Below are 27,759 nucleotides of genomic sequence, written 5' to 3' on the forward strand. Positions count from 1 at the left end.
TATGTTACCTCTCTCACCACCAAGTCTCCCGGTGGTTTGACTTCTCCTTGTACCATCGGGACCTGGTGCCACTCCACCACCTCTCACCATTTCCTCCTGAGTTACCCTTCGTTCACTCCGCAACTCATGCATGATGGTTGTCAAGGTCTCCATCTGCTTTTCCATCCGTTCCATTCGGTCGAACATGGCTTTTTCCCTGGCTTCGCTGGCTATCTCCCTCAGCATCACGGAATCGTTCAGCCTCATATCACCCCCTTGTGCACTACTTCCTCCTGTCTCCATTACTTTTCACTTGCTTCACTCCTCTTCTTGCTATCAACATAAGCTTTTTGCTCAGTTCCCCACAGACGGCGCCAAAATATTGATGCGAGATTCTGGTTATGCTCGTCCTACGACCAGGATATCTGCTCGATCAACCTCACCTCGATCAGGATCTCTCCTCGTATGCTTTCTTCTCCAAGTATCCCTGCGTTCACAGAAACGAGTCAGAGCACGCCGGTTGTTTTCCCGGCGTAAACCCTCCGACGCTCAAGTCAGATGTGAAGGTTCTGGGAATGCTTGCCACAGATCTTATGGCTTTTCTATAATCTCAGTTCTTAGAGTTCTCTTTTCTTAGTTCCAAAATCAAAAATTCTAAACCTTTTACCTTCGTTGGCTACCTTTTTATAGGCTTCCTCTGAATCCAGATCTTCCACAGTCCACGCCCGCCATTCTCCCCACTCTCGGGTGTGGACGCCCCATTACCGCCATTGTCGGCGAATAGAGATGGACCTCGTGTCTTAATTCTCGGATAGGAATGCACGTCCTGCCAACTGTCGTTGACTGGGTCTCCTCGCCTCGATGCCTAGCAGGAATGACTTTATGCCTCTAATAGGAGTTCGGCCTCATGAATGGCATATTCGTGGACGAGCAAAATACTCCTGCTCGTATTCCCCTGCTACTTGGCTCTTGTAGGATACCCCTGCTCGCAGAACCCTGCCACCAACCACCTGCTCATCATGTTTGGTCGCCTCGATATATTTCCCTCAAACAGGGTTCTTCTTTTTCTAGGCTGCAATTAGGATATGTACATGTTAGACAATCTTTTGTGGGTTTAGCATATCTTCTCTGATTTTGTCTTTTATTCCCCAATCTTGTAATTACACACCATGAATGTTGAGTGATTGTATAGATAATTTATGTTAGAACCAAAGCATTGTGAAGGAGTTAAGTTAGTGGCTTCTGTTTTTTTGGCATTGATTGGGTAGATTATGTGTTACAGTGATTCAATTTGTGATCCAAACTTTGCTTTAATTTCTGTTTTCCCTAATTATTTATGTCAAATTTAAATCCAGAAGCATGTGCTGATTTTTTCTTTTTGTATTAATCTGTGAAGTTTATTTGGAATGGAAGTATCTGGGTTGGGTCTAACGGATTAAATTATGACATTGGGGGGAAGGCAGTAAAGGGTTTGCTTGACACATTTGGTTCTGTGTTTACTTTGCAAGAAATAGCTTTTGGTTCTCGCAATGCTGGGGGAAATCCCGATTTGGCCAGTGAATTTCTTTGTGACAAATAGGCGAACACATCAACCTCTTCTATCCATCCTTCTACTCGTAAGGCAAGGGGTAAAGAGTCTTCAAAATCATCAAATAGTAACATCTCTGAGAATTCATTTTATGCAAATGGAAAATCTTGACCTTCTAAGACAAAATGGCGTCCTGTATCAGGAGGTACCGTTTCAAGTTTTCTTGGTAAAAATTATGTTAAACCTGCACAGCCAGCTAATGGCACATTTCTAGTATCAAAGCCATTGAAGTTGGATCCAAAGGGGTTTCCCATGTCTCCACTTTTGTGGAGAAGATACTAAACTGAAACAATCAAAGGATGACCATTTGCAGAAGGATATTGAAGATTTTCTGTTTAAATTGCTAGGAGAAGTGTTCCAATTTAATACATATTGTCCTTTTCAATGTTCTTTCTTTCTTTCTCTTCTTTTCTTCTTCTTCTTCTTTTTTCTTTTTGTGTGCGTGTGATCACTAATTTGGTATTGTAGTTAAGTTGCAGATAGTTGTGGATATGATATGCAAAAGGCAAGGACTATATCTTCCTGATGGAGGCCTCTGCTTTTTCCTTTATGTGTAATTTAATAAATTGCATCTTCCTTTCCGATTGTTAGATCATATCAAAGACAAGTCTTAAATACTGCTGTCATATGTTAAGGTTCAACTTGCAGTTTGATTAACATTCATGGCTCAAAGGCCTGCAAAAACTTGCCAGTAATTGTAAAATGACATTCTTTGCTTTTAATGCAATAGAGGGAACAGGGAAGTATAGCTTTGGAAGCCTGGATTGGTAACTATAGAGAGACTTAGTATTTAATTGATAAAAATTCCCATAACCCAAGGGTCAAGAAAATTTTAGATCGTTAAAGACTTCATTTTGTTTCGGCCAGAAATGTTTGTTTCGATCGAAGACTTGAACCATTTTCATTGAACCTGATTATGATGCTTTACGTTATGCATGTTCCTCTTAATCAAGAAAAGTTGAGGTGATGATTTTATATTTCTATATTGTAAGTTGAAATAATAATTGGTCTGCTTGTTTCTGTAGCTTGATAACATGAATTTTCCTTCTCAAGTTAATTTAATCAATAAAGTAATTCTTCAAAGAAAATATGCCCATTCTATAATCATTTTCTTAACTAACATGTTTTTTTCTTCACTCTTCAGAGCATGTTGAAACTAATTGTTTCGGCAGAGACTTTGGGTGAGAAGACAAAATTTCTCGGTAAATCCTCTGAAAAGGTATGCATAATTCCGGAGTATTAAATAACCAATGGTCATAATTTTTGTACAGGACTCTTTTCTTGTGGAGATGATTAAAAGTGGCTGATGATCCAGTTTGTATATCATAGAGAGCATCAATTCCTTTTCTTTTCAGTGGCTAGGCAACACTTTCAGGGCAAAGTAAGGAAATCTATTTTAGGCAATGTAAAAACCAATGGTAGGATGTAATAGTTTAACATGCACTGACAATAACTTTTTGTATAATTGTCAGTTGAACGAATACAAGAGGAACTCTGTTGACAATTCATCCAAGATAGATGCTAAAATTATTTATGCATGCCAGTTGCCTTAACTAATTTTTCTTGACACTGGTATTGAAGAGGAAAATGGATATGCAATTTGTATATTGTGCCATGTGGAGAATTTGGATATTCCTATCTAAGTAACAAGGAGAGTATTTGCCTCATCTTTAGACAATGAATCTTTGAGAAATTAGGAGTGGGTGATTGGCAGTGTCTTCATGTAAATGTTCATTTGTTTGTATTTTGAACTATTATGAGAATCTTTTATATGCCAAATTAGTAATGCAAATGTTCAGATTATTTTTTCTGTTGATCGTGCATTTGTGTCTGCAAACAACCATTGTATATCACTTCATTCTGATGTGCAAGTCTCTGTAGTTTAGAAGAAAAGAAATAATAATGATATATTATTGCTTGATTCATGATTATTAAATGATTATGGCTTTAAAAAGCCTACAAATTCCTTCTGTTGATATATGAATGTACCAAGTTTGCTATATCTTAGATTACCATTTCCAAGATTACAAGTTCAAATTTTTTCTTTATCCTTTTCCATCACAGTTGCATTTTAAGTGTAAGATTTGTTATTAATACCTGGTTTCCCGTCATTATGATTTCATAAACAGTGTATGGGTATGTGCTCTACTTTTGGAGGGCCTCCACGTGAAAGAAAAATTGCAACAATTGAATTCTTCCAGATTGTATGGTATTTAATTTATTTTCTCAACCTCTTGTAAGACTAATATATTTTCCTTCAGTAGACACGGCATGGTGGGAAGGGTTTTTTATTGAAAGAATTCTGATATTTCTTAGACTTTGTTTTGGAAGGGGGTGCAGGGGTTTCTCATCCATATATGGTTACTTGATTAGCTTTTGACTGTATTGCCTTAATCATGCAAAGGAAGATCCAAATACAAACGAAGGAGAATTGTTTAGACACCCAGAAGATGGAAATGAACTACAGAAGGAAGTTTTTGCTGCTTTATTTAGTGCTCCTGAGAAATCTGATGAATTTCCTGAAATTACGGTGAAGACCAAGTGTGAGGTCCAAAGCATTAGGAAAGGTGGTGAGTGAACTGCCGGAGGAATTGGTACAGAATACAAGGCTAATGTGGTGGACTTGCAGCAAGATAACCGAAACAGTCCGTGCTCTTATATTAACTATATTGACTGGATTTGCTAGTGTGTATATTTTTGTGTGTATACTCACTTTTGTATTTATGCATATTAACGTGTGTAGGATTCTTGATTTCTGCCACTTACTGGAGAACTAGTGGAAAGCTTTATACTGATATATGTGCTATAACTAATGGAAACTATGATATTAATATTTTCTCTCGCTTGGAGAACTGCATAACATATATACTTTGTGGCTCTGGAATACTAAAGATTCTGCAATAACTAATGGAAACTATGATATGAATATTTTCTCTCACCTGGAGAACTTTGTAACAGTTACACTTTGGGGCTTGGAATGTCTAAAGAATTTTGTCTGCTTCAGTTAGATCAAATATCTTTTAGTTGCATACATTATAGAAAAGATAAAGTTCTCTGAATCTGAACGACTTAAAATTTTGCGCATTTCTTGAAAGGGAAATATCTGTAGATACTAGTTCATGCATTGTGGTAGCATCAGTGTTAAAGAAAAACAGCAGTAAGTTATTATATAGAATTAGGTTGACTTGCTTTAAATCCTGGTCTGGTCAACCATATGAACCTGTAAGTGGTTCTGTAGAAATATATATATATACGGGGAGAAAGTAGCTAAATTTTCCTTTCATTTATGGGTTTGGTCATTTTTTCCCCTTATTTATGTTTTCTCACACATTTTTTAAATGCCCCAGACATGCAATTTTGTATGTGTCAATTGCCTTTTAAGTTTTAAAAACCATAAAGTAAGAATACAGTTTCTTGTCAGGCTATTGATGCATTTGCTCGGGGGGATCATGCTCGAGCAGGAAAACTTCTAGAACAGGTAAGGTTTCCATCTACAGCCATTTATTGACAACATATATATTTTCATTCAGCAAGCACTGTTAGCATTCAAGATGCTGGCAGATTCACTTGATTCTTATTAGTTTGTTTAGTAGCAAAGCATATAACCTGTATTTCAAAGCTAAGTTGTGCTATTGATTATGTTAACTTTATTGTTCACATAAAGTGATATAGAGGAAATAATCAATGTAGGAAAATTAGGTGAAGAGATGATGTCAAATCTTGAACCTCTTACAAAACTCTAAGCTCTTTACTTGAAGAAGCTACCAAATTCGAACAGCATGTACTGGAAGGCCTTGCCATTCCCTGATGCATGCAGAATTTTTGTATTTAAATGCCCAGAGCTTAAGAAGCTGCCACTGGATCTTGAAAGGGCAGGCCAAGGTAAAATTCTTATGAAGGGAAAGAAAGATTGGTGGAAACAAACTTCAATGGGAGGATCAAGTAACTCAGAATGCATTGCTTCCATTTTTAAAATCAACCAACAAGTGATTGAAGGGGGCATCATCAACATGGATGGAGAGATTCTGGAGCAGATCAGCGGGGTTTAGTACGACCTGTGGTGGTTGCTTTTTTGTGACTTTTTTCCCTTTCATTTTTTCACTCCCTGTCATATTATCATTTCTTTGTCTCTGTTTCTATTGCTGGTGTTGCTGCATGCTTGCTGTCCTTGACAAAGTTAGCTAGTTTTTTTGTTTATTAAATTTTGTATGTTCGGGACAGTCACAAAGTACTACTTGTTCTATAAGGGGGTGATGTGAATCCACTTTTCAATTATATATTCTGTGGTAATTGTGAATTCAATTCATTTGTCTCCAGCAAATTATGAAGAAAGTGCAGAGTTACAATATGGAAAAGTTCACTGGCAAATACTTTGTAAAAGCTTCGGAGTGAAACAGGGAATGCACTGGCAACTAAGGACAAATTGGTGGCCAGCTAATGCATTCATTTTATGTACATTCCTCTTTTTAATTATTGAAGATAAGTGGTTCGTTGCTTTTGTTGTAGATAAAATTCAGACGACCTCAATTGTGAGATGACAATATTTAAAATATCTCTTAAATTATTATAAACTTTAATTTATCTTAATTTTATTTAAAAGATAAAAGAAAAATGTGGTATATGGATAAATTTTTTTTTATCTTCTTAATAAAATGAAATAAATTAAAATTTATAATAATTTATAATATTTTAAAAATTATTATTTCATAAGAGATTAATATGAAATTAATCCTTTTTACTTTTTGAATGTGAAAGGACAGGAAAAGAGAAAGCAAGTGTCACTGCTTTTTATTTTATTTGAAATCGGAGTTATCCCATATACTTTACTACTTTAGCTCTAACATTACAATGTTTTTAGGCTACACTTTTATTTTTCTTTTTCCCCCTTTTTTTATACATGCATGTGGATTACTTTCCTCTAAGCGCCTTAATATTTAAGACAAATCATAAAAGCGATTGAAGTATAACCAGATGATCAAAACATTTAACCCAAAAAAAAAAAGAAATAAAACATTGAAAATGGAGATGTTGATTAATTTAGAAGAGATGCAAGTAAAAGATATTCCCAAAAAAAAGAAAAAAAGAAAAAAGCAACGTTAGTTCATCCATGTCTGTCAATGCGTTTTTTATGGTTTTTTTTCCAGTTGTTTGTTGTAATAGATTGATTGTAAATTGATATGAACTTGATGTTGTAATATGTTCCCTTTTGTGGAATTAAATTTGAATATTCAAGATTATTCAAGTCTTATTTAGTATGTGTTTAGTTGTGTTGTCGATAACTTTGCATTCGAATAAGTTTTCACCTAAAATATTAGCATGAGTAGTAGTCCTTGAAACTTTGGTCAAAATTATTGTTATTGTTTCTTTTAGAGGAAATTTTTTTATTAAAGCCTCGTTAACACTATTTCTTATTAAGATTATAAGTTAGTGTCGGTGTAGGATTTGCAACGACAAATCCTGTCTAGCCACGTGTCAAAAGTACAAATAAATCAAGGGAAAGCACATGTCGCGGATTAGGATCCAATAAAATTTAAATCCCAAGGAAAAGGACAACTGTATCCTAAAGTTTCAATAAGAGATACTGATATATCTTTTGACTAATGTTATTTTTTGGCTTCATTAATAAAAAGATCCAATAGTTTATAACAAATAAAAATATAGCATTAAGCTAAATGTGATAATATATACATTTTACATAATTTCAATAAAAAAACATTTTAATGTTTTACGATCTATCAGACATATTTTATTAAATTAATAGGAATTTTCTGATAAATAGCAACATAATATTAAAATAAATTTATAAAGATTTAAATGTAAAATAATTTTAGTATAATTAATACATGGGATATATTTTGTAAATTATAAAATTACTTAACCCAATGATTTTTAAAAATCTTTAAAATAAATAAAAATAAATTATTCACATTTTGATGTAAATATTTAAAACATTTTTATACATTAGTCCACAATTATTTATGTTATATTTGTATTTATTAGAAATTTTGAAAGTGAAATGTTTTTCACCTCTATCTTATTAGAATTATTGCACACAGAGAAAGAGCCATATATGCTTTATAGCTTTAAAATCGGTTTGTTTTATAGCTGGGAACAGAGATGATCATTATTATAAGGATTAAAAAAAGATAAAGAATATTAATGATTAACGAAATCTTTATGGAAATTGAATTTAGTAAGAAAAAATTGAGCTGATTTTAGTGGTATAGTCATATTTTATATAGAGAAAAGTAAAAGTTGCACCCCGAAATGTTCAAAACTCTTTTTTAATAATAATATCCTTTTTTCTAGATAACTTAAAAATTTGACTCTAATATTTTATAATAAATAAAAACATATAATCCTAAAATAAATAAAATAATATATATTTTAAAATAATCTCAATATTTAAAATATATTTTAACATTTTATAGTCTATCATATATATTTTATTTTTTTAAAGTAAATTTTATAATAAATACCAACATACTATTAAAAAAGATATATAAAAAATTTAAAATATTTTGAATATTATATAAAATAACTTTAATATTGTTAATATGTGAGATATATTTTATTAATTAAAAATTCTATTTAACCCAAAGATTTATTTAAGATAAATTAATAATTATATTTTTGAAATTATTTCAAATATTAAAAAATATTTTAATATTACTAACTATTAGATAGACTAAACTATTTATATTATTTTATATTTATTATAAAATTTCAAAGTTAATCTTTTTAACTACTATTCAAAAGATATTATGATAAAAACAGAATTTTTGTGTTTTTATTGACAATTTGGAGTTTACATCTATTTTTTTCAAATATTCGGGGTGTAAATGTTTTTTCCCTTTTATATATACGAACGGTGGTGAGAAAGCTTGATTTAACGTTATTTATTTAAATAAAATCTCAGTTAAAAATGTACAGAGAAGAAATTTCTGTTGGTATTTTAGTCTTTTACCAATTATCACGATTAGGCCTTGGCCTTGAAACATTAATTGTTTCACTTTTAGCGCTAGTGGCGTTGAAAGTTGTCAAGAAAAAAGCAAGACCATATTCCACAAAAGCAAAAGTAACGTTGGCTCTTTTATTAAAGGCAAAGTATAAAGTAGTCAAGAATCGAATATCCTGTCGTCTACTCTTTTTTAAATTCTTCTTTTATTATCTTTTAGAATAGTTTTTGGTAATTACAATCATTATTCAGAGTTATTGTTATCTTCCGGGGCAGTCTCTGTTCATCGAACTCGTTACCCTTTTTTATAGATTAGTTCCAGTGGTCAGCAGTAATTTTCTTAGAACTCGGATCTTTAATTCGAGTTTCTGTGTGAATTAATAATAAAAAATTTCATTACACGCAATTTAAGCTACGAATTACTTTTTGCAAAGTTGAATATGAAATTGGAGAAATTAAGTAATTTAGAATGTTGGTAAAAATTGACGAACATATCTCCAATTACAGTAAAACCTCTCTACAGTCATAACATTATAATAAAATTAATTTTATTACTATGTTGAGGTAATATAGGTTTAGTTACAAAATTATTGTTTTAATATGGTTAGTGTCAAGTGATATAAAGGTTAAGTATGTAGTACATTGATAATTAAATAATGAAGCGTGTCAAATCTAATGTATATATATATATATATATATATATATTTTTTTTTTTTTGGTTTTGACCACGAGGTATCCTGGGGAGGGCCCCAACTGTGGGAGACACCTTTAAGCCCGTACCACAACCCAGACTAGAAGTCCTCACTCGAATCGAGAGGCACAGGTTCTCCCAACAAAGGCGACTTCCCTACGACTCGAACTGGGGAGCAAACCCAGTCAAGCCACTTAAGGGGACTCCATTGCCAGTGGAGCCAACACTTTGTTGGTTATATATATTAATGATATAGATAGACATAGTTTTAAAAAACTAATTAATGTATATTTATGTAGTGTTATGAATATGGAAAGTCAAGCCTACACTTTACATTATCCTTAATTTTTTCTCTCAGTTAAATTCTACAAAAATTTTACAATGATTGGGCAAGAACTCTAAATTAAGAATAAATTATTGTCACAAATAATTTTAGAAAATATTTTATTTCGTCTTAAACCTTTAATGTAAGTAAACATATATATATATATATATATATATATATATATATATATATATATATATATATATATATATATGTGCATATTTTGCAACGTATAGATAATTGTTAGTATATGGAGACAAGTCTTTTAAGGTAGGACCTAGGAAAATTTATAACTTACTACACTGGGGAGTTTTTATTCCTTTTTATAATTGGCTCATATTGATACATTCTTACACAAAATATTACCACTGACATATTTTATTACAATTAGTTTAGAACATTTGTTAGGAAAAAAAAAGAAAAGAAAACATCCCTTGGATGTAGCTCTCCTGATTATTTAAATCTTTTAAGGAAAAAAAGAAAAAAGAAAAACTAACACATTCAAATCTTGAAGCAATTACATTAAAACCTCTCCATAATGATAGGAATAATCTCCATTTAGTAATAAAAAATTTTGTTCGCAATTTAGGCATAGTTATAAATAAGAATAAAATCCTCATTGTAATAAGTTATATTTATTATGGATCCCATCCTAAGGAACTTGTCTCTATATAGTAATAATTATTTGAATATTATAAATATATATGTTGCATTAGATTAAATGAACTTGTCTCCACATACTACTTAGACAACGAGAGAAAGTTATTAAAGAGAACACAAATATTTAAAGATTTTTAAGATTACTTTGTATATTTATAACAATAATACATTGATATATGTATTAGTTTTTTGATATATTAGATTTGACATGCTCTATTAATAAATTATTAATACGATGCATACTTCATCTCTATATCCTTGCAATAAAAGTAACTAAGTTATAACGATAATTTTTGTAACTACATGCTTATTAGGTTTTAACTACTTCATAATAATAAATTAGTTTCGTCCTAATATTATAATTATGTAGAGTTGTGGTGTATAGACACACCCAATTTAAATAGTATATCAAATAAAATTGTCCCCACAAAAAAGAAAAAAGGGGTAAAGGATTGTTATTTCTTCAAACATTAGGATCACGTTTGTACAAGTGCGATGCCTTTCTTTTGAAGGCAACGTCAGTGGGTACCCAATAGGACGTGTGTAAATCTTTCCAAAATTTCTCCGGTATAACGGACAGAGATCATTACTTTTCTCTTCCATAGACCACAGCAGCTTCAGTTAATCAGACTCAATCAATTTTCTTGGTTTCTTCGCTTATCAAAATTCCAAAGTATGGGTAGCATATTTCAAATCACATGCGATGGTGCTTTTTTCAATCGTTGCTTGGATTGCTTTCTTGGAAAAGTAGCAAACACAAGTAAGCTCCATGATAACCTTGTTGCCTTGGAGACTGAATTGGGAAAACTAATCGCAGCAAAGAACGATGTGATGATGAGGGTTGTCAATGCTGAACGGCAACAACTGAGAACGCTGGACCAAGTGCATGTGTGGCTTTCGAGGGTGGAAGCTGTTGAAACTGAAGCTGATGAATTGAAAAGACACGGCTCTCAAGAAATTGACAAATTATGTGTTGGAGGCTACTGTTCCAAGAACTGCGCGTCAAGCTACAAGTTCGGGAAACAAGTGGCTAAAAAGCTACGGGATGTGCGGACTTTAATCGACGAAGGAGTTTTTGCGGCGGTGGCTACCGAGGTGGTGCCTGAGAGAGCTCCAGAACCTGTAGCAGATGAAAGACCCACTGAGCCAACAATAGTAGGCTTGCAATCACAACTTGAACAAGTTTGGAGATGTCTTGTAGAAGAATCAGTGGGAATCATTGGCCTATATGGTATGGGCGGTGTTGGTAAAACTACACTATTGACCCATATCAACAATAAATTTCTTGAGAGTCCAACCAGTTTTGATTGTGTGATTTGGGCCGTAGTTTCAAAGGACTTGCGACTCGAAAAAATTCAAGAAGATATTGGGAAAAAGATCGGTTTGGTTGATGATTCATGGAAGAGTAAAAGTGTAGAGGAGAAAGCTCTCGACATCTTCCGGAGTTTAAGAGAGAAGAGAATTGTATTGCTGTTAGATGATATATGGGAGCGGGTTGATTTAACAAAAGTGGGCATTCCACTTTCCGGACCAAAAAATACTACCTCAAAAGTCGTATTCACAACCCGTTTCGTCGATGTTTGTGGTAGCATGGAAGCTGACAAGAAGTTCCAAGTGGCATGCTTATCAGAAGAGCATGCTTGGGAACTGTTTCGAAAAAAAGTTGGGGAAGAAACTCTTGAGAGTGATCATGATATCGTTGAGCTAGCCCAAACTGTGGCCAAAGAGTGTGGTGGTTTGCCACTCGCACTTATTACTATTGGTCGAGCTATGGCCTTCAAAAAGACAGCCGAGGAGTGGAGTCATGCAATTGATGTGCTAAGAACATCAGCTTCTGAGTTTGCAGGTTTGGGAGAAAAGGTGTATCGTCTTTTAAAGTTTAGCTATGATAGTTTGCAGAATGAGACGATTAGATCTTGTTTCTTATATTGTTGTTTATATCCCGAGGATTATGGCATTCTTAAATGGGACTTGATTGATTGTTGGATTGGTGAGGGATTCTTAGAGGAATCTGACAGGTTCAGTGCAGAAAACCAAGGATACTACATTGTGGGCACTCTTGTTCATGCATGTTTATTAGAAGAGTTAGAAGGTGATAAAGTAAAAATGCATGACGTTGTTCGTGATATGGCTCGATGGATAGCTTGTGAAATTGAGAAGGAGAAGAGAAAATTTTTGGTTTGTGCAGGTGCTGGAGTAGGAGCGGTACCAGATGTTGAAGGATGGGAAAATGTGAGAAGATTGTCATTGATGCAAAACCAAATTGAAATTCTGTCAGAGGTTCCCACATGCCCTCATCTCCTCACTTTATTTCTTGACTTTAATTATAAATTGGAGACGATCACCGATGGCTTCTTCCAATGTATGCCTTCTCTCAAAGTTTTGAAGATGTCAAACTGTGGGCATGTCAAAGTTTTGAAATTACCTTTTGGGATGTCAAAGTTGGGTTCACTACAACTTCTTGATATTTCACATACCGGCATAAGAGAGTTACCAGAAGAGTTAAAGTTGTTGGTAAATCTGAAATGTTTGAATTTGAGGTGGACACATATGTTAAATAAAATTCCACGGCAGCTAATATCAAATTCTTCATGGTTACGTGTGTTGAGAATGTTCGCTATTGGCTTCGAAAATTCTAAAGAACCATCAGAAGACAGCGTTTTAATTGGTGGGGGTGAAGTTTTAGTACATGAATTGCTCGGTTTGAAATATTTAGAGGTATTGGAGTTGACCTTGCGAAGTTATGATGCTCTCCAATTTTTTTTGAGCTCAAATAAGTTAAAAAGTTGTATTCGATCTCTTTTCCTCATTAAGCTGGGAGATACAAAGTCGATTCATGCTACGGCATTCGCAGATCTAAAGCATCTCAATGAACTATGCATTCGTTCGGCAGTGGAGTTGGAAGAATTGAAGGTTGATTATACAGAGATTGCGCCAAAAAGGTCGGAACCTTTTGTTTTCCGCAGCCTTCACCGTGTTACTATGGAGCGGTGCCATAAATTGAAAGATTTGACATTCCTCGTTTTTGCTCCAAGCCTCAAGTCTCTTTCGCTATACGGTTGCAATGCTATGGAAGAAATAATCAGCGTTGGAAAATTTGCTGAGACTCCTGAGGTGATGGGACATATAAGCCCTTTTGGAAATCTCCAAACGCTTTATTTAACTGATTTGCCAGAGTTGAAAAGCATCTACTGGAAGCCGTTGCCTTTCACTCATCTCAAAGAAATGACGGTACATGGGTGTAATCAGCTTAAAAAGCTTCCACTCGATTCCAACAGTGCAACAGAGCGTAAATTTGTTATTCGTGGATACACACACTGGTGGAACCGTCTTCAATGGGAGGATGAAGCCACTCAAATTGCTTTTCGTTCCTGTTTCCAATCTCATGAAATATAAATTCCTGAGCGGTGGTTGCAAAATTTGATTTCTAGTGAGTGCTTTTTTCTGAAACTCTTACATATATTCTCGTCGTTTGCTTCGTGCAACAGACTAGGTTTTTATTTCAGATTCGTTTTTTGTCTCCTGCAAATCACAATTAAATGTTGAATTATATGGAGTCAATGCTTTAGAAAATTTTCAAGGCACTGCCATTTCCTTTTTCTTTTTTCTTTTTTTGGGGTCGAATTGATGCTCTGGCTTTTTTCTTCTTCTTGTCAAATTTTGCTCTGTTTTTTCAAGTTGATGATTGAATAGTTGAATTCAATTAATGCTCACATAAATTTGTTTAGTTGCCGTAAAAGGATATAATTAGACTGAAGTACACACTTCTAGAATGAATACAAAATGTTAAGTATACTAGCCCTCTTTACAGAAAATCAAATGAAAATCAATTTTTTGGGGCTTTGATTTTCTATGGTCTATTATATACTCTTTTTAATATCTTCTGTTCTAACTATAACCAAATCCTTTGTTCAAGGATTTTTAGTTGGGGTATTGATAACTGTCCACCAAAAGAGTGAACACTTGGATGCTGCTCAAGGATCTCTAATCAATAGGTGGAAGCAACTGAGAAGGCGGTCGCTACTGTTTACAAAGCGATGCAGTATTCGCCATTCATCTTAATAATTGTGAAGCTTTGGTAAAATTTTCAAACAAAGTTGAACATGCTGTTTTGAGATTTGGTTCATGATTTTCGATGAATATCGTTGTTCCGTTTGAGTTGGATGTGAATTCAAAATCTATATATTCTTTAGTTTTCAATTCTGAACTCAATTTCTTTTTCTCAAGCATGTTATGCAGAAATGATTTTTATAATTACTAAATCATTTTTGATGAATTGTTTAAATTAAACAAGTGGAATAAGAATTGTAAAGGTTTATCATAAGCATGCTAATATGATAAGTTGTTTTATGAACGATTAATTAATTAATCAATTAATATTAAATTATATATTAGTCAATTAGATATGCGTTACATGTCATGTTTAAAAACTATTTATTTATATTTCAAACAAATTTGACTGGATGTTGTGTAGGTAATACTACATAATTTCAAAACAAAAAAAGTAACAAAAACAAGTTAAATTTTGTTTTTATGAAGAAAAAATTTAAAATTTTATTAAGTAGGTGAAAATAATAAATGGATTCGTGTATGGTTTGAGATTCTTGACATAATTATGAAATAAGCCGGATTCAACTTAGTTCAATTTTGACGCGATAAGAAGACGACACCACACAAACACACGATAAGAACCGTTACCTGAGAAGATTGCCATCAGGAATTTTGAAATTGATTTCACTACAATACCTTAATCTTTCAGATACTCCCATCACTGAGCTGCCGGAAGAGCTAAAAGCCTTGGTAAATCTTAAGTGTTTGAACTGTACACAAATTATCTCTCTACAATTCAAAAACAACTGATTTGTTACTTTTTCAATGCTACATGTTCTGCGAATATTGAGTTGTGGTTATCTTGTTGAAAAATCAGAAAATAGAGTTCTATTTGGTGGTAGTGAATTGTTGGTTGGGGAGTTGCTTAGTTTAAAACGTTTAAATGTATTAAGCATCACCTTACAAGGTTTTTCTGCTGTCCAAAAACTTATGAGCTCTCAAAAGTTTCAAAGCTGTACAAAATGTTTGGAGCTTATAGACTGTGATGATTCAAAGTCTTTTGCCTTGGCAGAGTTGAAGCATCTCGAAAAACTAGTTTTTCGAATTGTGGAAGAGTTTAAGTTCTGCTGTGTTGAAGTTGGAAAAGCTCAAGAATGTTTTCGTTTGAACAGCTTTCACCGAGTTAATATAAAGGCTTGTCATAAATTGAGGGATGTGACATGGCTTGTATTTGCTCCAAATCTTATGGTTATTCAAATAGAAAAATGTATGCAGATGGAAGCAATAATCAGTGCAAGGAAATTGGGTGAAATTCCAGAGATGATGGCAGATCTAAACCCTTTTGCAAAACTCCAATATCTTCGCTTCCGAGTTCTTCCAAAATTAAAAATCGTCTATTGGAATGAGTCACCCTTTCCACATGTCAGGGAAATTATTGTATCTGAATGCCCAATTCTCAAGAAGCTTTCACTCAATTTTAACAATGCAAAGGAATCTAAAATTGTCATTAAGGGAGAGGAACACTGGTGGAACGAGCTGCAAAGGGAGGATGAAGCGACCGTTAATGCTTTTCTTCCTTATTTTGGTTCCATTTGACAGGCATCAACATGGATTTATATTTTGCGGTGGACAACTTGTAGTAAGTGCTTTTCCATTTATTACATGTTTATATCTAACTTTTGTTTTCCTTTATGGTTAAATTTTACTATATATATGTTGTTATACGGTGACATTCTCGCATCAATTATTAGCTTTTTAATTCTCTTCTCGCATTAATTGTCCTTCTGATCATGTAGGATTTGCCGATGTCAAAGAGTAGTAAATTGGGATACAAATGTAAGAAATTAGCCAGATGACATGTTGTTTTGAAGCTTTCGAAGAAGGACTAATTATGTCATTCAAAGCATCCAATTTCGCTACTTTTTTTTTTCATTTGTTGCTTTTTCTATTTTTAGATAGCTTGATTGTCAGTTGTCGTAATGTAATGTTTTAGTGTAGAAAAATGATATTCGGCCAAGACATCGATAGTAGGGCACATTGTGCATGCACACTAGTGGATGATTTCGGCATGCCGAATCCAATTAGTGTGGACAACCCTTTATAAGCATCAGGCTTCTCTCATACCAGAGCAATGTAGAATATGTTTATAAACTGTGGATTACCCTTTATAAGTATTAGGCTTCTTCTATACTCGCGCGATGAAACAAAATGCATTCTTCAAATCAATAGTGGGTGGAAGAAGTGAGTAGAGAAGAACTAGGCCCCTTTCATTCCCCTAAAACCTCACCGAAACCTCTCTTGTGAACTTCTCAGATTCTCTCTCAATATTTCTTATGATCTCATTTTTGATAGAATCAATTCTTTTGCATGCTGCATTTTGTGTGTCTTTTTTGGGTAATATCTTATCTGGAATGCTGTTATGATCAATAGAAAAAGTAATCAAGTTTTGGTTTGACGGAAGTCGATTTATTTATTTACTATTATTTTTATTTGAAATTTTGTACAATTGTGTTTCATTCATTTCTTTCATTTTTTTAAATATTTATTATGTATTGTTGATGCTGAAATCTGCTCGCCCTTTGCCCAATCAGATCTTTCCACCAATGTTTACGTGGCTAGAAGAGAAGGTGTCACTTTCTTCTTGTTTCGACTGTTTGCTCAAGCCGCTGGGGTTGGAATCACCCTTCCTTCTTTTACTAAACATGCGTTCACAAAAATGGATCAGAGACGCCGGTGGTTTTATCGGCGTAAACTCTCCGATGCCTAAGTCAGCACAAGGTGTTTATGGGAAAACAGTGCAGTTTAGATTTTGAGATTGCTTATAATTTGCTCAAAGTTTGTATAGAAGACGGCTTGGTTTCAATTTGGCAGAGTTTTCCCCCCTCTCAGTTTTTCTGTCCCTTCTCCATTGGTTTTTCCTTATTTTTATAGCCGTTGTCCCACGTTTCCGTTCACCCTTCATGCCCCCCCTTTTCTCGGGTAGTGGCAACCCCTCATGGGACTCCAACTGCTATATTGTGGGTAAACGTGGGACACTGTGTCTCCCTCTACGATTTTGGGCACAGCGCAACTGGCGTGATTTCGTGAGATCGTGTTCCCGCTCTTTGGGGAATGGGTATCTGCTCGGTATATGTCTCTGGTCGGTGCATTCCTCTGGCTGGTACTCGTCTCTGGTTGGCCCATGTTTGTAGAAGGCTCATTATCAGTGTTCTGCTCGTACCATTTGGCTGAGGTGATCCCTGCCGAGGTGGGGATGATGGCATGGCTGAGCTGATGCTCTTATTTACTTAACATGTATAATTGTGTTTCAGTTGATATTGATCATACTCTAGATAACTATGTGATTGTAGCTGGGGATTTTAAGTTTTGTGAATTCAAGAAACTGTCAAAATGCTAGTGAAATTGGGACCTTTATTCATAAGCTTGTAGTTTTGAAAAGTAGCCCAGTTCAACTGATGAAGTTCCTTTTTGGGATTCTTTTTTTCCTAGGCTGCAATTCGGATATGTACCTGATAGACAATCTTTTGTGGGTTTAGCATATCTTCTCTGATTTTGTCTTTTATTCCTCAATTTTATAATTACACACCATGAATGTTGAGTGATTGTATAGAAAATTTGAGTTATAACCAAAGCATTGTGAAGGAGTTAAGTTAGTGGCTTCTGTTTTATTGGCATTGATTGGGTAGATTACGTGTTACAGTGATTCAATTTGTGATCCAAACATTTTTTTAATTTCTGTTTTCCCAAATTATTTATGTCAAATTCAAAACCAGAAGCATGTGCTGATTTTTTCTTTTTGTATTAATCTGTGAAGTTTATTTGGAAAGGAAGTATCTGGGTCTAATGGATTAAATTATGTAAGTGGCAGAAATTCCTACACACATAAATATGCATAAATACAAGAGTATACACAAAAAAATGCACACACTCATACATCCAGTCAATATAGTTAATGTATGATACCAATTGTTGGGGAAAAATTAGGTTTTTAATTTTTTATAAAACCTTTTGAAGATCGCTCTCATATAATATATAAGAATTTGTATTCTAGAAATCGTACCTTGAAAATCCGAGTTGGCTTTTTCCGCTGAAGTGTTTTAGGCTCCTAGATCACGATCCGCCACCACCGCTCCTGTTAGATCACGATCCGTCACCACCACGCTTGTTAGATCACGAACAGTCTCCAATGATCTTCCAGGTTATGACTCAGGTTCGATCTGCACTTGACGTGTAGGCGCCTTTATCACTACCAAAGCAACTAGCACGAGAAAATTTTTCTCTCAACAATAGAGAGAAAAATCTTTTTCTCTGATCTGTATAAAGTGGCTTCTCACTTTTTCTTTAGGGAAAAATAAGCCTTTTATATCACCCTTTAGTGAAAACCCTAGGCTCCAAATAAATGAAAAATAAAACCCACGTTTATTTGCTTTTTCAATAGGGGACCCACCTTGTAAAATAACATAAGGCCCCTTATACAAAAGCTAATTAAATGGAGCCTCCCACTAAATGATATATTTAGGCTTTTGACCCAAATAGCTGGTTATCTTACTTATTAGTCCAGTAGTGGTGCAGTCAATTAAATGAGCTAACCCGGGGATCATTTGGGAACATACAATAGTGGCTACAATAATTAGGCCTGTAATTAAACTAGCCCAATTATTTAATTCCAAATCTACTCCATTAAAAGATTGGAACTGACTTCCATAATTGTATGCTCGAATAATAATTCGTCCCAAGCCACATTGATTTCTTTACTGCACAATCCTTTGTACCACATCGTTAATTAAATTGATATCTCAACTGTCCAATCAATTTAATAACATCTTATTCCTTGATCCTTACTGGTTTTCTCTAATGATCATTTTCAACATACTAAATATGTTGACACACTCTGGCCAGAGAATTCTATGATCAAGTGCCGAAAACCCATGAAGAGATGTGTTGTACAAATTCTATATTGTTAATCTATAACTCCAATACTCATAATTGCTCCCACCAAGATACCGGGTAATCTTGACCACAAGGATGTGTCGTGCCCATTGGTAACTCAAATGGAATAACAATTACAATCATGAAATCATAATTAACTCAAGATTAAGATTACAGTAAAATCAACGCCTATGAGATTTAATAAGTCTGACAGTTATTACAAAGTTAATTAAATCTCATATGTGATCCTGTTCAATGTAGTCGTACTACATCAATAAATTCATACATGATTAAGACAAATCATTCAATGAATTTATTACAGTCTATACCTAAATAAAGTGCCCAACTTTATTTATCAACTGCGAACTAAATTTATTTAATCATAAGATAACATGTATTTATGTCTTCTGTGAATCCACATGGTAATCACATAAATACATATAATATGATTAAATGGACTTTAATACAAGTATTAATGCAATTAAGATATTTGAATAAAATACCTCATTTATTTTATTAATCAGAAAAATAGTTTATTACAATTAAATAAACATATATGCTTTTAAAGAGCATATTTTCCCAACACATACCGGTTTGGTTATCTTGCTGCAAGTGCACCACATTAGCCTTGCATTCTGGTGCCAACTCCTCCGGCGGTTCACCCACTACCTTTCCCAATGCTTTGGACCTCCATTCGGTCTCCATCAGATTTCTCAGGAGCACTAAATAAAGCAGCTAAAACTTGCTTCTGTAGTTCATTTCTGTCTTTCGGGTGTCTAGGCAATTTTCCTTCGTTGGTATTTCGATCTTCCTTTACATGACTGAGGAAATACAGTCAAAAGCTAATCAAGTAACCATACATGGATGAGAAATCCCTCCACCCCCTTCCAAAACAAAGTCTAAGAAATATCAGAATTCTTTCAGTAAAAACCCTTCCCCCCATGCTGTGCCCACTGAATGAAATATATTAATCTTATGAGAAGTTGAGAAAATAAATTAAAGACCATACCCTCCGGAAGAATTCAATTGTTGCAATTTTCTTTCACGTGGAGGTCCTCCAAAGTTAGAGCACATATCCGTACACTGTTTATGAAATCATAATAACAGGGGACCATTTATTAATAACAAATCTTGACACCTAAAAGTCAACTGTGATGAAAAAGATTAAAAAGAATATGAACTTGTTATCTTGGAAGTGAAAAATATTTGAGATGCTTGAATATGGTGAAAATAGTAATTGTTTTTGTTACTTCTACAATTCTTGAATTTTACAAATATATAAAGACATTCAAGATGCTGTACAAGGAAAGACAATATTTACAATAATTATAATAATCAACTAGCCGTTGTGATGAATCCACCATGACATGTGCTACTATATTCTCCATCAATTATGGCTTAGACGAGATGTTGGAAATCCTCTTGCCATGGCGGTACAAGCTACCATATTTGTTGCTTGTGACTTGTCCTTATCAGCCCCCTTTAAGCTAGGCAGTGACATGCGATGAACACCTAGCTTGGTTCGTAGCGTGAGAAATTGATGCTTCCCCAAAGGTTTTGTAAGAGTGTCTGCAATCTGAAGATGAGAAGGCACATATCGTGTAAATAATGACCCTTTAGCAACCTTTTCACGAACAAAATGCACGTCAAGCTCAATATGTTTCATTCTAGCATGAAACACTGGGTTCTTAGTCATATGAATTGCACTCAAATTGTCACAGAGAAGCGTGGGTGCTTTCGGAATACAGAACCCAATGTCATTAAGTAGATATGTGAGCCATGTTAACTCGGCAGCGGCAGAGGCCGTGGACCTATATTCGGCTTTGGCACTTGAGCGAGAGACTGTGTGTTGTTTCTTGGAGCTCCAAGAGATACAATTGCTTCCAAGATAAATGCAAAATCCTGTTGTACTTCGTCTTGTTATTGGACATCCAGCCCAATCGGAATCAGAAAAGGCATAGAGCTTGAGAGAGCTTTGAGACAAAAATCTAAGGCCAAAGTCAAGGGTACCGTTAAGGTAACGAAGGATCATTTTCACGTCCTTGAGGTTGGCTTTTGTTGGCGCTTGGAAGTGTTGAGAGACTCAATTGACAACAAATGTGATATCGGGCCTTGTGTAGGTGAGATATTGAAGGCGTCCAACAAGGCCTCTATATTCGGTTGCATCCATAGGTTCATTATCATCCGAACATGGTATTGATCGTATAGCCATCGGCGTGTTGATAGGAGAACAATCCTGCATTCTTGCCTTGGAAAGAAGGTCTTTAGTGTACTTCGCTTGAGATAGGAAGATGCTATGCGTGAATTGTTGAACTTCAATGCCTAGGAAGTAATGTAGGTTGCCAAGATCTTTTAAAGCAAACTTTGAGCTCAGATTGTTGATGATTGATTGAATTTCCTTCTCATTATTTCCTGTAATGATCACATCGTCAACATAAATTAATATAAGTATAAGAATGGATTTGTTATTAAATATAAATAAAGAACTATCAGCTTTGCTACTAGAAAATCCAAGAGAAATTAAGGCTTGAGAAAAACACTCGAACCACGCTCTAGGTGCCTGTTTCAGGCCATAGAGCGATTTTTGAAGCTTGCAAACATATGTTGGATGACGTGAATTGCGAAACCCGGGAGGCTGCTCCATGTAGACAATCTCCTTTAGTAGTCCATGAAGAAAAGCATTGCGAACATCCAGTTGCTTGATAAGCCATTTTGAGCTCACAACAATTGCAAGGATAAGGCGAATAGTTGTGGCCTTTATAACGGGACTGAAGGTTTCATCGAAGTCGACTCCTGGAACCTATGTGAATCCCTTGGCAACTAATCGAGCTTTATAGCGATCAATGGTTCCATCTTCTCTGTATTTGATACGATATACCCACTTCGATTTGATGACATTAACATTGTTAGGCCGCGGCACAAGGACCCATGTATGATTTTGATGCAATGCTTGAAGCTCTTCTTTCATAGCTTGAGTCCAAAGTGGATTCTTTAAGGCAATTTTGAGTGTTTTGGGTTCAATTTCTCTACTGTCGCTGGCTTGAAGGGCTAATTTAGGATTTTGTTTGAGTTTATTGCGTGTCATCATGGGATGAGTATTTATGCTTTGCAGTTCTGCAGCTGTGTTTGGTATCTTAAGTTCCACAAATAAGCGATTGGATATGTCAGGATAATCTGGTTGTGAATTTGTGGCAGGGCTGTTGTCCGTATTTCTGGACAAATTAAGTGGTTCAGTTGCATGTGAACTACTAGAATTTGAATCATTTGTAGTCAAATGTTGCATTGCATGTGGAGACTCCAAAATATTTGGAATTGCTTCTGACTTGTCGTGTGGAGTTGCTGAATTCAAATTGTCCTCTAAATTGTCTTGTGGGAAATCTAAAATAATTGGAGAAGTGGCATTTTAGTTGTTGTCCAAGTTCACGTCCTTGTGGGGCATGAATTGCACATGTGGTGTTGATATTGTAGCGCCTTTACAATTGTTTACTTTGACAGCACGTGAATCATTAAGATTCTCACAATTGGGAGAATTCTTTGGGAGCCACTCATCTTGTTGAGGGAAGGTGGTCAATGTACTATGTTCCTGCACATTAAAAAATGATGTTAAAATTTTTGAATGGTAAATAATTTTCATCAAATACAACATGCCCATATATATATACACGATTAGTCTCAGGTTGTAGACAACGACATCCTTTATGGAGGGGACTATAGCCTATGAAAACACATGGATATGATTTTTTTATCAAATTTTGTTTTACTGTAATCCTGAAGATAAGGAAAACATCTACAACCTAGGACTTTTAACCCTCTATAATCCGGTAATTTTTTGAAAAGAATTTCATAAGGGCTTTTATTTTTTAAAGGTGAAAGAGGCAGCCTGTTAATGATATAAGTGGCTGCAAGAAAAGAATCCACCCATAATTTGAGTGGCAAAGAAGCATGAAACATCATCGTCAAGGCTGTCTCATTGATGTGCCTATGCTTTCTCTCAGCAACACCATTTTGCTCCGGAGTGTATGGACAAGAAATTTGTCTTGTGATGCCGCAATTTTCAAGATGTTTGATGAAGGCCGTATCCATCACTTTGAAATATTGTGATCTTTTTGTCCAATTGTTTTTCAACTTGTTTCTGAAATTTCAAGAAGCACTCCAAGAAATCAGATTTTTGTTTTAAGGGATATAACCAACTAAAACGTGAGTAATCATCTACAAATAATACATAGTAACGAAAATGTTGAGTAAAAGTAATGGGAGCTGGACCCCATATATCACAATGCACTTTTTGTAAAGGAAAATCTGCTTTATTATTAGATAAATTAAAAGATTTCCTACAACTCTTGCCTAATTGGCAAGAAACACAAATATGGGGTGCTTTAGACCAACTAGAAAAGTCAATAAAATTATTGCGTTTTAAGGCCTCCAAGATTTTAGGATTGGCATGGCCAAGCCTCTTGTGCCATAAACTAAAACCGCTAGATTCTCCTTGAATTGTGTTGAAGGCAGCATGAAAGTCTCATTCCAATGTGTATAGCTTCCCTTGCTTACTCCCCTTTGCTAGAACCTTGTTTTCCTTTCTCTTCACAATAAAACCATCAGTGTTAAATTTAAAAACACATTTAATATCATCAATGAGTTGTCCAACTGATAAGAGATTCTTTTTGAGTTTTGGAACAACTAAAATATTATTTAAGTGCAAAGAACCGTGATTTGTATTTAAAGAAGCAGAACCAATATGTGAAATATTTAAATCTTGACCATTGCCAACAATTATTTTGTCATTACCTCTATACGGCCTTACATGATCAAGATTATCTGTGTTATTTATCATGTGTGATGTTGCTCCAGAATCCACATAGAACTGTTGATCATTATTTTCTTGAAGATTCATCGCAGCTAGGGCATGTGGATCCTCTTCATTGTCATAGTCGTATCTGTACCAACATTCAGCAGCACTATGTTTGCGTTTGTGACAGATTTGGCAAATAACTTCTTCATCTGAGGTATTATTTTCTTTATTTGGTTTTTGAGGCTGCTGTTGTGGTTTACGGTTGTTGCCATTGTTGTAGTTGTTGGGGTAATTTCTACCACCTGAGTTGCGTTGAGATCCTCTGCCTCGGTATGGAGGTCTTCCACCTCTTTGATTTCTGCCTCTTCCACCTATATTATGGAAAAGATAGAGTTCTCTGAATCTGAAAGACTGAAACATTTTGCATATTTCGTGAAAGGGAAATATTTGTAGATACTAGTTCATGCATTGAGGTAACATCAATGTTAAAGAAAAACGGCAATAACTTATTATATAGAATTAGGTTCACTTGCTTTAAATGCTGGTCTGGTCAACCATATGAACCTGTAAGTGTATCTGCAGAAGTATGGTCAGCCATATGAACCTTTTTGGGGGGCAAATTAGAAAAATTTTCCTAAAAAAGTGAAAAAAATCATTTTTTTTTTTTTAAAAAAAAAAAACTTTAAAAATTTTTTCAAAAGCTTTTTTTTTTTTTTAAAACCAATGGTTTGAGGCTGCTGTTGTGGTTACGGTTGTGCCATTGTTGTAGTTGTTGGGGTAATTTCTACCACCTGAGTTGCGTTGAGATCCTCTGCCTCGGTATGGAGGTCTTCCACCTCTTTGATTTCTGCCTCTTCCACCTATATTATGGAAAAGATAGAGTTCTCTGAATCTGAAAGACTGAAACATTTTGCATATTTCGTGAAAGGGAAATATTTGTAGATACTAGTTCATGCATTGAGGTAACATCAATGTTAAAGAAAAACGGCAATAACTTATTATATAGAATTAGGTTCACTTGCTTTAAATGCTGGTCTGGTCAACCATATGAACCTGTAAGTGTATCTGCAGAAGTATGGTCAGCCATATGAACCATATGGGGGGACAAATTAGCTAAATTTTCCTCTTATTTATGGGTTTGGTCATTTTTTCCCCTTCAGCTTTCCTTCTCCTGAAGTATGTTAACAATTGCAGATAATGACGAAGAGGACCGCTTCCAGGCTCTTCGTAGAGCTGCGATGTAATATAGGGGCACAATGAAGGAACATTGTAAAGCTGTAGGTTCTTTTTCTCCTGTCATTTATGTTTTCTCACACATTTTTTATATGCTCCAAGCATCCAATTTTGTATGTGTCTTTGCCTTTTAAGTTTTAAAAACCATAAAGTAAGAATACAGTTCCTTGTCAGGTTATTGATGCATTCACTCAGGGGGATCATGCTCGAGCAGGAAAACTTCTAGAACAGGTAAGGTTTCCATCTACAGCCATTTATTGACAACATATATATTTTCATTCAGCAAGCACTGTTAGCATTCAAGATGCTGGCAGATTCACTTGATTCTTATTAGTTTGTTTAGTAGCAAAGCATATAACCTGTATTTTAAAGCTAAGTTGTGCTATTGATTATGTTAACTTTATTGTTCACATAAAGTGATATTGAGGAAATAATCAATGTAGGAAAATTAGGTGAAGAGATGATGTCAAATCTTGAACCTCTTACAAAACTCCAAGTTCTTTACTTGAAGAAGCTACCAAATTCGAACAGCATCTACTGGAAGGCCTTGCCATTCCCTGATGTATGCAGAATTTTTGTATTTAAATGCCCAGAGCTTAAGAAGCTGCCACTAGATCTTGAAAGGGCAGGCCAAGGTAAAATTCTTATCAAGGAAAAGAAAGATGGGTGGAAACAACTTCAATGGGAGGATCAAGTAACTCATATTGCATTGCTTCCATCTTTAAAATCAACCAACAAGTGATTGAAGGGGGCATCATCAACATCATCAACATGGATAGAGAGATTCTGGAGCAGATCAGCCGGGTTTAGTACGACCTGTGGTGGTTTCTTTTTTGTGACTTTTTTCCCTTTCATTTTTTCACTTCCTGTCATATTATCATTTCTTTGTCTCTGTTTCTATTGCTGGTGTTGCTGCATGCTTGCTGCCCTTGACAAAGTTAGCTAGTTTTTTTGTTTATTAAATTTTGTATGTTCGGGACAGTCACAAAGTACTACTTGTTCTATATGGGGGTGATGTGAATCAACTTTTCAATTATATATTCTGTGGTAATTGTGAATTCAATTTCATTTGTCTCCTGCAAATTATGAAGAAAGTGCAGAGTTACAATATGGAAAAGTTCACTGGCAAATACTTTGTAAAAGCTTCGGAGTGAAACAGGGAATGCACTAGCAACTAAGGACAAATTGGTGGCCAGCTAATGCATTCATTTTATGTACATTGCTAATTTGTATGTTAATTATTAGATAATCAATTATTTGGATAATCCCTTGTGTTTTATCTCTAATTAGAACATCAATCTTCACAATATCTACAATGCTACAATGGCTATAAAACAAAACCTGTTTGCAAATTGTCAAGGATACTTATCCTTTCGCTTGACAAGTCATTTGGAAAAATATTGTCCCTTGGCGGCTCCATGTCTTCTCTGCCCCTCCTTTTGGTCTTAATGTACGGTTGCATAATGATAGTTTAGGCCCTTCAGGGACTACTTTCCCTGGTGTTGTTAAGTCTTAGCTTGTGCTAGGCTCGTTTTTCTTACCAAAAGAAAAGGAATACTTCTCCTATAAGAAATAATCTCTATATATAGGGTAGTTGGATTCACTTGTTTACATAACAAATCAATTAGTTCTCTGTAAGTAGAGAGTTTCAAGTATGAGAGAAACGGTAGGTCTATCGAGAGATTATGTGTTATTAGGATTTTGGTTGTGAAGAAAAGTACTAGAGTGATTGTGTTAATTTTCTACATAGTGGATTTTTCTATCGTCATCTTTGTGGCTGTGATTTTTCTTTTATATAGAAGTTTCCCACGTAAATTGTTATGTTATGTGATTAGTTTTATTCTCCATCTATTTTTTGTTTATTATTTGTTTGATATTTTATTTGTAAGATGTTGGATGGGATTAAAATTCCTTAACAAATAACGGATTAAAAATATTGAAGAAAAAGCTCAAGAGATCTTCAAGATTTGAAGTGTGAAAAAGTTCATATTACTGCTAGATGATATATAGGAGCGGGTTGATTTAGTAAAAATGGGTGTCCCTCTTCCTAGATCAGAAAACAACACATCCAAAGTGATATTTACAAACCCGTTCTGAGGAAGTTTGCGGCTTAATGGAAGCTCGTAGGAGTTTTAAAGTGGCGTGCTTATCAAATAAAAATGCTTAGGATTATTTCGATACAAAGTTGGGGAAGAAACTTTGAACAATCATCTTGATATCCTTGAGCAAGCACAATAGTTGTTAAGGAGTGTGGTGGTTTGCCACTTGCACTTTTTACCATCGGCCGATCTATGGCGTGCAAGAAGACACAGCCGAAGAATGGAGATATGCTATTCAAGTGTTCACTTCGTCCGCTTCCTGTTTCCAGGTCTGGAAGAAGGGATATATACTCTTGTAAAATTCAGTTATGATAGTTTACCCAATGACACAATTACACCTTGTCTGTTATATTGTAGTTTATATCCAGAAGATTGTTGCATTTCTAAAGAGAATTTGGTAGATTGTTAGATCAATGAAGGATTTTTTAATGAAAGTGATTGGTTTGGAGAAAAAATCA

At 34.7% G+C, this 27,759-nt stretch overlaps 1 protein-coding gene and 1 pseudogene across 1 annotated transcript; both read left to right on the forward strand.

Annotated features, from left to right (window-relative positions):
* The first annotated feature begins 364 nt into the window (after window positions 1–364).
* Window positions 365–25,805, forward strand: LOC18036192 (annotated as a pseudogene).
* LOC18035959 (probable disease resistance protein At5g63020) lies at window positions 10,724–14,211 on the forward strand. Its single transcript, XM_006427273.2, has 2 exons — window positions 10,724–13,631; window positions 14,118–14,211. Exon 1 carries the CDS (start codon window positions 10,877–10,879, stop codon window positions 13,595–13,597), a length of 2,721 nt encoding a protein of 906 aa, XP_006427336.1. The 5' UTR covers window positions 10,724–10,876; the 3' UTR covers window positions 13,598–13,631; window positions 14,118–14,211.
* Window positions 25,806–27,759: the final 1,954 nt, after the last annotated feature.

This window comes from Citrus clementina, unplaced genomic scaffold, assembly GCF_000493195.1.
Source record: "Citrus clementina cultivar Clemenules unplaced genomic scaffold, Citrus_clementina_v1.0 scaffold_7, whole genome shotgun sequence".
In the NCBI taxonomy this organism is placed as follows: domain Eukaryota; kingdom Viridiplantae; phylum Streptophyta; class Magnoliopsida; order Sapindales; family Rutaceae; genus Citrus; species Citrus x clementina.